The sequence below is a fragment of the Limanda limanda genome, chromosome 2 (genome assembly GCF_963576545.1).
Source record: "Limanda limanda chromosome 2, fLimLim1.1, whole genome shotgun sequence".
In the NCBI taxonomy this organism is placed as follows: Eukaryota; Metazoa; Chordata; class Actinopteri; order Pleuronectiformes; family Pleuronectidae; genus Limanda; species Limanda limanda.
This window is the reverse complement of record NC_083637.1, coordinates 3,712,558-3,727,005: the sequence shown is the minus strand read 5'-3', so window position 1 is coordinate 3,727,005 and position 14,448 is coordinate 3,712,558. Positions and strand designations below refer to the sequence as shown.

The 14,448-nt window shown below is 42.2% G+C and overlaps 1 protein-coding gene across 1 annotated transcript in view; it reads left to right on the top strand.

The window, feature by feature from the left end:
• Window positions 1-14,448, top strand: part of LOC133021882 (voltage-dependent T-type calcium channel subunit alpha-1I-like) — a 138,623-nt gene that overhangs the window by 74,319 nt on the left and 49,856 nt on the right. Inside the window, exons 11-15 of the mRNA XM_061088889.1 lie at window positions 6,372-6,523; window positions 10,125-10,310; window positions 11,449-11,566; window positions 11,677-11,832; window positions 13,153-13,240. Of these exons, the coding sequence (XP_060944872.1) occupies window positions 6,372-6,523; window positions 10,125-10,310; window positions 11,449-11,566; window positions 11,677-11,832; window positions 13,153-13,240 (700 nt within the window). The remainder of the gene's footprint in view (window positions 1-6,371; window positions 6,524-10,124; window positions 10,311-11,448; window positions 11,567-11,676; window positions 11,833-13,152; window positions 13,241-14,448) is intronic.

Sequence of the window (14,448 nt, the reverse complement as noted above, 5' to 3'; positions counted from 1 at the left end):
GAATATACGGGAATTAACGGGAATAAACTGGAAATGTTGTGGGTGATTTATACTAACTGTATTTACCTTGTCATATACAGACATAAATATAAACATTTTGTTTTGTCATAGGCTGATTCGAGCCCTGAGGAAACTTTGGGCACTTGACTATATGCTTCTGCATCGTTGTGTCATTCTTAACATAGGTCTTTGCACAGTGTTTGCAAATGTACACAGCCTTTCCTTCTACATTGGATGGGGTGAAATGTCTCCACACATGAGAGAGTGCACGTGGCATTGTTCTGTAGAATAAGATGAGAAAAAAGTTTGTAAAAAAACACTAATGCAATGCCAGAGATATAAATAGTTAGCCAAACAGTTGGAATCGTCTGTAAACATGTTTTACAATTGATGGATAAATGAATGGAAATAGGCTAGATGAACAGATGAACAATCCTCAATCAGCATGCTAATATATTTTCCCCGCATAATTTGTTTTTTTTTTCAAAATTCCCAAAATTCCCAGGCTAAACTTCCCATGGAAAGTTTCCGGAAATTTACCGGAAACTCTCCGCCCCTTTGCAACCCTAATCATAACTCACGAGACGCCGGCTTCTCCGATTGCTCAGGTGAGAAGACTCTTCAGAGGATTAAACATCTGGTCAGGAATTAATAATGCAGCAGCGTGACGGGCGCTTTGGAGATTTGAGAGAGATGGATAGAGATCAAACAACGCTGCTAAACGCTCGTCTTTCTCTGCCAAAATAAATAGAAGAGAAAGAATTTGAGCTGTGTGTGCAGCCGTGGTCACAGTAAAAATACTCAACAACACCCACATAGTTTCAGATTCTTTTAGGGGAGGGGGGGGGGGCACCGTTATATGCAAATTCGATTCACCGAACAGCAGAAATAAAACCATGTTTGTTTTTCACGAGAAAAGTAGGTCGGAGAAATCAAAAATAAAATTATAATTTGAGGTTTTAAGAGGAGAGTAAATAAAAGCACAAAAAAAAATGAAGATTAATGCAACACACAAGGATTCGAATGAGGCAGAAGCTGAGATTCAATGCATTGTGAAAAATAAACCCACCCACTGAACCCACCAGTTGCCTTCTCCGAACTAAACAACTAGCTTTTGGTTTTTACGTTACCATTTTGGTTCGGTTGTTTTTAAACTTTTTTATTTAGCTCGTTTCAGAAGTACATAATGTTCACTTTCCTAAATCCGCTGTGAGTCCTCGGTGTGACATCACTCCCCGGCTTTTGTTATCTTATTCCATACACAGTGTTGGGGAGTAACGGAATACATGTAACGGCGTTACGTATTTAGAATACAAATTATGAGTAACTGTATTCCGTTACAGTTACAAATTAAATAGATGGTATTCAGAATACAGTTACATTGTTGAAATCAGTGGATTACATGACGGTACTTCTCTGTTTCACGAGTTTATTCACTCTCTCGTAAATCCACCGGAGGCAAAGCCCCCAGGAAGCAGCTGGAGACCAGGGCTGCCGTAAGATCGCCCGGGCCCCCGGCGGCGTGAAGAAGCCTCACCGCTACCGGCCCGGGACCGTTACAGGCCCGGGACCGAGGCTCTGAGAGAGTTCCGTCGCTACCAGAAATCTACGGAGCTGCTGATCCGCAAGCTGCCCTTCCAGCGCCTGGTGAGAGAAGACCGACCTGCGCTCCCAGAGCTCCGCTGTCATGGCTCTGCAGGAGACCAGCGAGGCACGCCGGGTTCACAGCGGACGCTGAAGCGCCGGGCAGCGCTTATAATATCACCCGTTGACCCAGTAGTATAAAAGCATATGTTCACTTGTTGCTCCAACATTAACTGCAACAGCGTCCCAATTTAATGTCATCCATCTTCAAGAACTTCTCCGCTGTTTGCTCCGTTCAATGTCGGGTGTCGAGGGTAAATTACGTATTCTCCACTCAAGCCAATGGGGAGGCCCCCCCCTCTCTTTTGATCTTTATGACTGCTTGTGTGTCTGTATGGAGGGGCAGAGGGGGGCATGTAATAATGTGATTGGTAATATTGGTAAAATTAAAACTCCAGGACAACAGAAGGGGAATTTAAACTATGGGATCCATACTTTATCATTTATATCATATAAAATATGTCATCAATATCGTTTAAAATCATTTTTCAGTGTGTTTCCTGGAGCGATACGCTCGCGTCAAGCTCAAACAAAAATAGACTCGACGCCGAAACGATCGCTGCACGACGCGAGGCAGCCTTGCTGTGGCGCTGCACTTCAGCCTCCGTTGGGACCGGCACAGAGGTGGGAGTGGATGGGAGCCGGACATCCAGCTGGCCCGCCGCATCGGCGGAGAGAGAGTTTAAACTGCTGCTGCTCCACTGACTATAACAACGCCGCAATCATACACTTAAAAAAATGCAATACAAACCGGAAGTATTCCAAGTATTCAGAATACGTTACTCAGATTAGTTAATGTAATGGAATACGTTACAGATTACATTTTTGGGCATGTATTCTGTATTCTGTAACGAAATACATTTTGAAAGTATCCTTCCCAACACTGTCCATACATCAGCCAACCAGAGAAACACACACGTCCTCAGATCTGTTCCCAGGTCTGCTGTAATGGATCTCCAGGGGCTTCCACGGCTGTGAGGCTGGTCTGCAAGCAGCGGCCGGCCGGCACATCGTTACCCACATTGTGGCCACGCATCATTAGCCAGTGTTCTCACACCGCTAAACACTCATTAGTACCGACAAACACACACACACATGCAGACATGCAGCAGTACAAACACACAAAGGCGACACACACACACACAAACACACAGAGACACACACAACTGGAGTGGGGAAATGTCAGAAGTGTCATTGTTGAAGTCACACAGGAGCCGTGTGGAATAGTGACGAGCTGGAAATCACGCTTGTGCCAAATTTAGCTCCGGGTGTGTGTGTCTGTCTCTCTGTGTGTGTGTGTGTGTGTGTGTGTGTGTGTGTGTGTGTGTGTGTGTGTGTGTGTGTGTGTGTGTGTGTGTGTGTTTGTCCTCCCTTATTGAGCAGAGCCAGACAGACTTAAGGGGGAACAGAACTCAAACAACGTCAAAGCAGCTGAAGAGACAGACATCGATTCACATTAACAACGTGACAGTGACAGCGACTAACAGAGATTGAAGTATTATTGCAAAACCATATAGTAGAAGGCAAAAATAATAAATGAATACGACTTACCTCTCCCTGCTGCCAGTGCAGAAGTGCTAACACGACTGAGTGGACTTATTGCACGCTGGCTGTGTGGGGAAGTGCTAATTTCTATCAAATGAACAATTGCTTTTTTTTCCGGCTGGATTTATTACATCGGAGATTTCCAGACCGTCCCTGGGAGCAATTTGTTTCCGAGGTGCGAGAGAGAGAGAAAACGTTGGACCTGTTTAATGGAAGCATCTGCAGCATCCATAATTGATGACAAAATGTGTTATGTGCGAGTTAGAGAGGAGACAACAGTGGGGGGGGTGTTGTGGACTAGCAGAGCAGACAATATTTAAATAAAATACCTGATATTTTATTGCTTGTAAGTGTGTTTGTCGTTAATACTCCTTAAACTGCAGCGAACCAGGACATGTTGGTAGGCTCTATACTCTCTACTGCCTCAAACGCTTGTGTGTGTGTGTGTCTGTGCGGGTGTGTGCGGTTGTGTAGTTGTGTGTGAAAGCTTTTGTCGTCCGCTAATCGATTTGGACTTTTGGATCAATGCGGAGTAAAAATGTCTGATAACCAGACAAAGAAGAGATCAATAAACAGACGGGAGGGAAGCGAGTGACAATGTGGGGTCGAGTTCTTTTTTAATTTCTTGCTATAAAACACAGTTAAGTCTTGACTGATATCAGCTGCTCGGTTTATCACCAACGTGACCATGTTCCTGCAGATAATCAGTCTCTTCTGTCGGCTCACTCTCTTCAGTTCTTGTCCCATATTACTAAACTGGCTTAGTTCCTACTTTTGAGTCGTTTTTGTGCCTAACGATATCTGTAACAGTTAGGGTTGCAAAATTCCGGGAATAGTCAAAGTTGGAAACTTTCCATGGGAATTAACGGGAATATACGGGAATTAATGGGAATAAACGGGAATATACGGGAATTAACGGGATAAACTGGAAATGTTGTGGGTAATTTATACTAACTGTATTTACCTTTTCATATACAGACATAAATATAAACATTTTGTTTTGTCATAGGCTGATTTGAGCCCTGAGGAAACTTTGGGCACTTGACTATATGCTTCTGCATCCTTGTGTCATTCTTAACATAGGTCTTTGCACAGTATTTGCAAATGTACACAGCCTTTCCTTCTACATTGGATGGGGTGAAATGCCTCCACACATGAGATAGTGCACGTGGCATTGTTCTGTAGAATAAGATGAGAAAAAAGTTTGTAAAAAAACACTAATGCAATGCCAGAGATATAAATAGTTAGAAAAACAATTGGAATCGTCTGTAAACATATTTTACAATTGATGGATAAATGTATGGAAATAGGCTAGATGAACAGATGAACAATCCTCAATCAGCATGCTAATATATTTTCCCAGTAATATCATCGAAACTTACCTGACTAGCCTGCACACTACAGCAGGCCTCAGTAGCCCTGCTGTAGAGTGAAGGATGCTGGGAGTTATCTGTGCATGTGATGGAAGAATGCACAGTGGAGGCTTGAAAGTCAACGTTCCATACATCTTTAAAATAGAGTTTTGAATGATGTTTTTATTGCTCAGCGTCTAATTTGCGTATTATTATTTTTTTTCAAAATTCCCAAAATTCCCGAGCTAAAGTTCCCATGGAAAGTTTCCGGAAAGTTTCCGGAAATTTACCGGAAACTTTCCACCCCTTTGCAACCCTAGTAACAGTGCAACAAGAGGTCAAACTTCTCACTTGTCCAGTACAAACAGGTGCTTTCACACTAGCCTTGTTTGGTCCCTGACCGTTGGACTTTTCAGTTTAGTCTGATCACAGTATGTACGGAGCCTCAGACCACGATCCAGGCCAACGGACCAAAACATCAGTCCGACCCAAAGAGGTGCTCTCAGTGCAGATCAATCTGAACCATGTCATAATTCATTTGCAGCACGAACATAGTTTTTTGGATAGTTTGGACTTTTGGACCAATTACAGGAAGTTGAGATGGCATTAAAATAAAGCAATAGATGCAGAAGCAGCTCGGAGAATGGTGTAAAAATCACTCACCAAGTTATCTCAAGCATTAATGACCAATGTCCTGTGAGCATGCTAAGTAGACTCTTGCCCAAACAAACTAGTATTATTGTTAACCTGTTAAAATGCTAATAGCAGAAGTGCTACGGTTGTAAACGAATGCTTACAGTCAGTGAAGCTGTGTCTCAACTCAGGGGTTGTGTTCGTCGGAGGCTGTGAAGTATATTCTGGTCAGCCGAGATGTCGATGTTTGTTGTAGAAGTTGATGGTGAAGGAAAGGAACGCAGACCCAGTACTTACAAGTATAATAATGTTTATTACACAGAAGTTTCACAGGTCAGGACGAGCTCTAGAACTCTGAGAAATCACCCAGGCCAAATGGTGAAGTCTGACCAGCCGTGGTCTCACACACATTATATAGAGAGGTTAGTACCGCCCCCTGACTTCGGGTAACATGTCATCCCACCTAGGGCCTTCTAAGGACGTGTTTTGTGTCCGAACATGAGGACACATTGGTCAAGGACATTCCTTCTACAGCCATCCATTAGCTGGTCAGAGGTTATTCCCTAGGTCAAAGGTCCTTCCAAAGAGGGACAGACCTACTACTGGGGAATGTCTGAGAGTCACGAAAATAAGCATCATGAGTATAAACCTGTCATTATATTTAAACACGTGCTAAAATCATTAACTCTAGTGAATACACGACAGCAGCATTTCAAGACTGATTCCATCACAGTGACACAACTAGGCTTCATCTCAGCTCCTTCAAATGCAGCCGAGTGAAAGAACGACAAATCTATCGAGTGAGTGAAGGGACACAAAGTATCTGAGGATGCAGTGATGACAGCGGGTCAGGTGGTCAAAGTGGACGTCCCCTCAATAAGGACACAAAGAGATGAAAGTTTAGCTGAGGACAAAAGTTATCTGTCAACATTGGCCTTGAAAAGCTACTATATAAATAAGAAGTCATTGCAATAACAATATAACTGTTGCTCTGGTGCCTGTTTGCCTAATTAGCCGTCAGGATGCAACACCAGCAGAGTTCACACTTTGTAAAACTCTATTCCTCTCTTTAGTTTCCCAGTGTGTAATGAAGCCTGCAGCCCCGGTGGCAGCTGAGAGACCCTGGATGTTTGTGTTTGTCTGCTTGTTAACTTTCCCCTTTGCTCTCTCTCTCTCTCTCTCTCTTCTCTTCATCAGCCGGACGAGCTCACCAACGTCCTGGAGATCTGCAACATCGTCTTCACCAGCATGTTCTCCCTGGAGATGATCCTCAAACTCACGGCCTTCGGTTCTTTCAGCTACTTGAGGAACCCCTACAATGTGTTTGATGGAGTCATCGTCATCATAAGGTACGACTGAGGCTCTTTAAACCATGATAACTCACTACATGCATACTACACCTACATTACTGCCTCACATCAGCATACCCTATAGGTATTATATTTGCTGTCCTAGCTCCTAAATGGTGGAATGAGCTCCCAATCGACATCCGGACATCTGAAAGTTTACACATCTTCCGCAGAAAACTAAAAACACACCTCTTCCGACTGTACCTTGAATAAAAAAAACAAATTAAAAAAAAAAAAAACACTTACCACTTTTGAAACTAACACTTTGGTAGCACTAAAATGGCACTTACCAATAGCACTTTGTAGTTTTGCTTTATTTCGAAGAAATTGTACTGTCTTGATTCTTGTTGTTCTTGGTTTGTACCCTCGGGGTTGAATGCACTTATTGTAAGTCGCTTTGGATAAAAGCGTCAGCTAAATGAAATGTAATGTAATGTAATGTATTAACAGGTGGTATGAAAAAAAAGTTAATGTTCCGAGGTTCTAGGCCAGACATGGGCAAAGTACGGCCCGCGGGCCATATACGGCCCGTTGGGCTTTTTAATCCGGCCCGCCGAACTTGTCCAAATTATTAAAAAAAAAAAAAAAAAAAATTATTAAATTTTTTTTTTTTTTTTTTTTAATTTTTTTTTTTTTTAAACCATCAATTTAGTAGCACTTAAATGGCACGTACTTATAGCACTTTGTAGTTTTGCTTTATTCAGGAAGAAATCATACTTTCTTGATTCTTGTTGTTCTGGGTTTGAACCCTCGGGGTTGAATGCACTTATTGTAAGTCACTTTGGATAAAAGCGTCAGCTAAATTAAATTTGCCCCGGAGTGTGGTGTATAGGGCTCGAAAAGGTTCATGATCTCCCACTTTTTCCCTTTGCCCTGTGAGCCCTTCTGTAAAATGAGAGGATCAAGGAAACGAAAAGTGGACAATGAGTGCCGAGTGTTTAACACGGAGTCGACAACAAAATGACTGCGGCTCAGAGGTTGGCGACTAATTTACAGACTCAGCAACATTTTTTTTCACAGACAAACTGCGATTAAAGAGTCATCTACCAAGGCATGTTTTTTGGGGGGCATTCGAAATAGCAAAGGCTAGCAAGCCTTTCTCTGAAGGCGAGTTTTTGTTAAATGGCCTTGCAAATAAGTGCTCTGCTACTTGGTAAAGGCCAAATCCTTTCATGTAATGATTTTCCCATGTCATTTATATTAGTTCACAAAAACACTCCATCCACCTGTTCCTGGCCCGGCCCCTCTGTCAAATTTTAGAACCCATTGTGGCCCGCGAGTCAAAATGTTTGCCCACCCCTGTGCTAGACCGACATTACTGCCACACATCAGCATACGCTATACGTAGGAACCAGTGGTATTATATGCTGGGAAAACAAAGTTAATGTTCTGAGGTTCTAGGCCCAATTTTTGTGCATAATTCAGTGTTAAAAATACAAATATAGAGCATAATTACAAGCTATACGTGTCCTGCATAAACTGTTTTGACTGAACACGGCCTTCAGAGGACAAAACAAACACTGACAGATGTACAGTAATTCAGATACATGCTTCTCTTAGTTTCCCCCGATCATTATAGAAAGACAACCTGCCGTTAAATAATTCACATCATGCTTTGTCAAACTGTCACCCACCTCCTGCCAAGTGCAAATGTGCCACCTGTGTGTGAGTGAAAGCCAAAGTCAGACAGCAGAGAACCCGCTCTGTGGTTTGTCGTGTTGGAGCTTCAGGTGAGTGTTGCTCTGCTTTTGATCTGCTGGCGTTTTCCCCCTTTTTTTTTTTTATCTCCAACTCATTTGGCTGAGCCCCGTTGTCTCTGATCCCCATTATAGCCCCGAGATCAAATACACATCAAAGCAAGTGAATCCGAACGAGATCAAATGTGCAGCCCGTCACAGAAGATCCACGTCGATTGAACATCTCTACGTCCGTCTTCTCATCCCCCCCCCCCGCTCTTCATCCGTCTGAATGTCCTCCGCCATTCATCCGAAGCTCTGAGTGGAACCTTTGAAGGCCCGCCTCCATTAGCGGACGCGTTTCTTTAAAGCCGCTCGCTGATGGTTCTGTGCTTCAGAGAAACACTCCTGTGATCTCTGGTTTGTGATAACGTCCTCTGCCACAAACAGCGATTGTGTTAAGAGCTTCAAATGTCCAATATTCAAAGAATTCTAAGTGGACACATTACTCTAAGATAGGATAAAACAAGGCTTTTGTCCATTTCATGTTCACCGTTCCCGTCCCTATGGAAGAGAGCGCTTCATTTCCACTGGTGGGCGCCGTTACTCGTCTGGTCCTGCTCCGCCCATCTTTTTTAATTTGGCACAAGGAGCCTCCAACACAGCATGGATTGAACTGTATTTCTGGAAAAATGTCCACCTCTATGATAGAGATCCCCAGACAGTTGGAGTGATTTACAGACAGCGTTGGTAAAGAAGAGGAATTCTGCAGGAAGCCATTTAAAACTCCTCAGCAGCTGGATTGTCAAAGCAACAAAGCGTCTGAGGCGATGCTCCTGGGTTCTGTTCAGCCGCTACGCCTTTATTCAAGAATAAAAAAGAAAGGTGTTGTGTAGCAGCACTTTATATTTTTTTACTTTTTCCATCACACGTTATTCACACTGTGATGGAACAACCAGCAGGGGCGATTTAGGACGTCTTGCCCAAGGACACTTTGACTTTCTCTATCCGTGTTAAAAATATGAATTACTGGAGCTGTGGTGTTTTGGTTTAAAGTGAATTCTGAGTACAAACGTGGGACTTGTCTTTCTCTCTCTTGCTGAGCCTCAATCATCTATCCACCATCATCCACACTGACCTTCTAGTAAGTGGAGGACTGAGCCACAGCCTCTGTCCCATCAAAAAAAAACATGTAGTTCAAAAGCACAAAGGAAAGCCTCCAAAATGATCATATATTTGAATGAACAGCTCTGAAATGCAGAAGTGAGGATTCGATGCAGCTTCTTTGATAGATAGATAGATAGATAGATAGATAGATAGATAGATAGATAGATAGATAGATAGATAGATAGATAGATAGATAGATAGATAGATAGATAGATAGATAGATAGATAGATAGATAGATAGATAGATAGATAGATAGATAGATAGATAGATAGATAGATAGATAGATAGATAGATAGATAGATAGATAGATAGATAGATAGATAGATAGATAGATAGATAGATAGATAGATAGATAGATAGATATATAGATAGATAGATAGATAGATAGATAGATAGATAGATTACTTTACTCATCCCCGAAGAGAAATTAAGTTGTCATAGCAGCCGGTATATTTGAATACAATACAATACAATACAATAGAATAAAATAAAAAATATTGAGGTAGAAAGAATAAAAACAGAAACACAAGATAAATAGGTAGATAAGGTGCAGTGGCAAGATGATGGTAATAGTACTGATGATATGATGGTAATGTTATTGTTAGACAGTATATAAAAATAGTACAGTATATATAGTAAATAATATAACATAATATTTTTTACTTCTTACTTCTCTGTGTTAATGATGCCGATCCAGACTTTAAGGGTAATTTAGAAGTGTTTCTGTTGTCTTTGTGTTCTGTGTTTATCTGATCAGTGTGTGTGAGATCGTGGGCCAGTCGGACGGCGGCCTGTCCGTGCTGCGGACCTTCAGGCTGCTGAGGGTCCTGAAGCTGGTGAGGTTCATGCCGGCGCTGAGGAGACAGCTCGTGGTCCTGATGAAGACCATGGACAACGTGGCCACCTTCTGCATGCTGCTCATGCTCTTCATCTTCATCTTCAGGTGAGGTTTAACATGTGCGTGCTGCATGTGGATACCTTGTTCTAAACCTTGTCCTGCTTTCCATCGCCCGACACATGTGCAGGTGCATGAAGGTTTTTTCTATCAACAGGGATTTCTTTAGAGTTTTTCAGGGAGATAGAAAAGACAGAGTTTTAGTTTTACCTTGTGCGTTGCTGTGCTTGTGTGTGTCTGCCGGCCTGTGTGTGTTTCTAAAGTCCTTTGCATCTGCTCAACAGTTGCTATTGAAATGCAGGTCGCAGTGTTATTAACCCCGGGTGCAAAAATAATGAGCAGACACTTGAAAATCTGGTTAGGCGTCATAAGCAGACAACTGCAGACACTGGAGCCCTGTGATGGCAGCACTCTGAGAGCATAAAAGGTCTCTCAGGGATAATCAATGGCCGAAAGGCTTCAGCGTCTTTGTTTCCGTCCCTTTTCATTTCTACTTGCCACTCGAGCTCGGCCCTTTGATTTCCTAAGAGGAAGCAGCCCTGAGTTAATCACAACTTACTCTCAAATCTGTGCCTGTATGTGTTCAGACGCACTGAAGGTCAATTGACAAGCACAAGCACTTAATCAAGTACAAACCCAGCAACTTTTATAAAATAGTGTCATTCCGGGTGAAGTCTGAGGTCTTAAAGTGTTGAGGTTTAATAACTAATCAAATTGCTCGTGACGATGTTGATTTCAGGTGCTGGTTGCAATCATTTTTACTTATAGTGTTCACAGTTGGATTCTGTATTATGACTATTGGATACCCTGCAAAGAATGATTATCCGTTTCACAATTGCATGAAATTAACTGCAAATCAAAAAAGACCTATTCTATTGCTTTTTCAAGATAAGCGCTGTGCTTTCCTTATCATGTAAGTGACAACAAATCCATTGAGGCAGAGAGTGTCTTATATAACAGAGCTTTGGGGCTCAGTCAGATTCTTACATTAGTATTCATCTTTATAATCCCAGGGAAGAAAGTGAAGAAACAACTGCTAACACACAGGCATGTATATTAAAGGCAGTATTTATAAAATCAGAAATAGCAGATACAAATATTACATTGTTAGTCCAGTACGAGCATATGTTGCTGTTTTGGTGTTTATGGTATAAGGACCTAATCCGAGGCTGTGGTTGTGTTGCAGTATCTTGGGGATGCACATCTTCGGCTGTAAGTTCAGTCTTAAGACAGAGACGGGTGATACTGTTCCAGACAGGAAGAACTTTGACTCCCTCCTTTGGGCCATCGTCACTGTTTTCCAGGTAAACAACACAACACAGGAACACACAACTTCAGCAGTTCTACTCCACAACTTAAATATAAGGAGGTGGCTTTCTTGAATTTCTCTCAAGTGTGTTTCCCTCTCCCTCAGATCCTGACCCAGGAGGACTGGAATGTGGTTTTGTATAACGGCATGGCAGCGACCTCGCCGCTCGCAGCTCTTTACTTCGTGGCCCTCATGACCTTCGGGAACTACGTCCTCTTCAACCTGCTGGTGGCCATCTTGGTTGAGGGCTTTCAGGCAGAGGTAAGGGAACACGTTTGTCCACAGTTGAACTCCGGTCTGATGGCTGATGGAGATTTGAAACTGTCAGATTTGAAGGGAAATCAGTTTGTCTGTCATGCCAACTTTCCATAGCTGAGTTATCCATATCCTCTCCATCCATCCCATCATTCTGCACATGACGTCTTTTCCCGTGGACAGCTGACATCCATCTGTCTGTGAAAAGTGCAGATCTTCACCTTTGGCAGAGACCTTTGCAGCTTTAATCCGTCTGGGCGCTTGAGTCCTGCTGATTTCCATAATGTCAGAACGGAGCAGATTGATATGAGCAGAGGAACTGATCCTAATGGGCCGAGCCACCAGATGCTGGTCTAGACTTTACAGCTTCTTGAAGCCGGAGATTCATCGTTCGCTGCTGAGTTGATAACGGGGCGATCTCGTGTAATTCAGTATATCACTCATGTTCTCATCCAGTGAACCAGAAGCTGTTAAACTCTATGTAACCTGAGCAAACGTCTGATAATATTACACGTCTTAGTTACATTATTCAAAATCATTTTATCAAATTAAACTGAATAAGAAAATCATGAATGAAAACAAATAAATGAAAACAATTCCCTCAAATTTTTATATTATTATTTTATGAGATAACTACTATTTCTAAAGAGCATAAGTTAATAAAAGTAGCCCGATAATAAAAAGGGTCATGTCTGTGTTGTCCTGAAGAAATAATTACTACTCTATTAGCCACACTTATAATTAAAGGTTATTTATCAGAGGCAGTTTGATCCCAGAGGAAAATACTGCTGTCAGACTTATCAACTGCAGAGTGGTTGAATAACACAATTGGGTTTTCACACGCTGATCAAACATTATCATCTTCTCGTTGTGTCGCTGTGAGTTTCGTCCTGGAGGAGAAACACGGACACAAATCAGCTTTTGATCGATCTTCTTTGAAAACAAACAAACAAAGCACATCCGTCTCTGTCTCCGTCTCTGTCTCTCCATTCTCAGCTCATTCTCGCTCTGTCTGATTCTGCGATACACAAGGGATTATTGAGTCAATTTACTCCAGATCTTTCCATCGGTCTGAACCAGATCTGTGGGGTCACTGGAGTAGAGATTGAGGTCCCACTGAATCATTTCAGACACAACACAGATCTGTGCCACAAACAGACGTCATCAGGAGTTGGGAGCAGGTGGGAGGGAACAGGGGCTCGAACCGGTGTCACGACGCAGATTAAAGGTCACGAGTCACACGAGTAGAACGAGCCTCGTGTGAAGGGATTCCACCTTTTCTCCCTCTCTCATTCCTCTCTTTGTTTCTCGCCTCTTCATCTCCAGGGTGACGCCAATCGTTCTTACTCGGACGACGACCGCTCGTCCTCCAACTTTGACGAGAGCGAGAGACACGACTCCATTAAGTTGTCTGGTGAGAACACACGTTTCCTTTCCAAAGCGTTTATCACACTCAGTTGACAATTTGTTAGGTTCATATGAAAGCCTGTCAAAACAAAGGTCACAATTAAATCATAGAAATATCATAGAAAAACACCTTTTTAACCTATTTTGCATTCGTCCACCAATTTCATAGAAAAACGTAAAGTGTTTTTTGTGTAATCTTGCTGAAAAACACACAACAACAAAGGTGACAACAGATCTTCAATGAATCGTATTTCTTTACATTACGGTCATTCTGGGCTATGAAGTTTGTTTGACTGGAGTATATTGTGATTAGATGTGACTGTTATTAACTGCATCAGTTTCAGAAATTCAAGCTGAACCTCCTCCCCTGGCGATTGAGTGTATATTAAAGTATTTGTTGAAGTTTTATAACCAATCGACCAAGTACAGACAATTCTATTCCCTAAATTAGAAAATCTAAATGTCAGCATCTGCCAAGAATACGTGTCTGTTCATTTATAGGGTCACAGACACAGGCACATAAGCAAATATAAATTCAAAGCACGATTTCCCAAAATGTAATTTGTTCAAGAAAAGTAGAGGTTTTGCCATTTTCAATTGTTTGTTTTTTCTTACTTTAAATGATCCTTGGATTTCTGTGTTTTGTTTGACTCAGCACTAACACCACAATCCAAACCACAGATTTCCTCATTTATGTCAAAACAGAACAAGATGCCCGACAATCTGCTCGCATCTCACATTTAAGTCTTTGTTTCCCTGCGAGGCTTATTCAAAAATAAAGAAGGCTGGATGTGCTCAAACCACAAAAAAAAATAAAGTAAGACACATCTCTGTGCCAAAGGCTTATCAACTCGCAGAAAGCTGGAGAACAGCCAGCGGTCCTCAAATATGAATGAGATCTATCTTTATCCAGAGTTCACAATGAACCTGTTCCAGATATTCAGCCTCCGTCAACAAACCCAGCAAACAGCCGAGCACAGAGAAGATTAAACAGGAGTTCAGAGACGGAGGATTCACTTCCAGACAGTGGGGGTGGGCTTCGGATGCAGAGGACATGTGATCTCTGCAGTGGATCAAACCAAGCTCCGTTCTCTTTATGGATGGACAGAAAACAAGTGTTTAACCCGAGCTGGTGTCCGTGTGGAGTTTTAAAGAGACTCTGCAGCAGAAGTGTTTTGTCAAAATTATATATCTGTAACACCCGTTAGGCAAAAA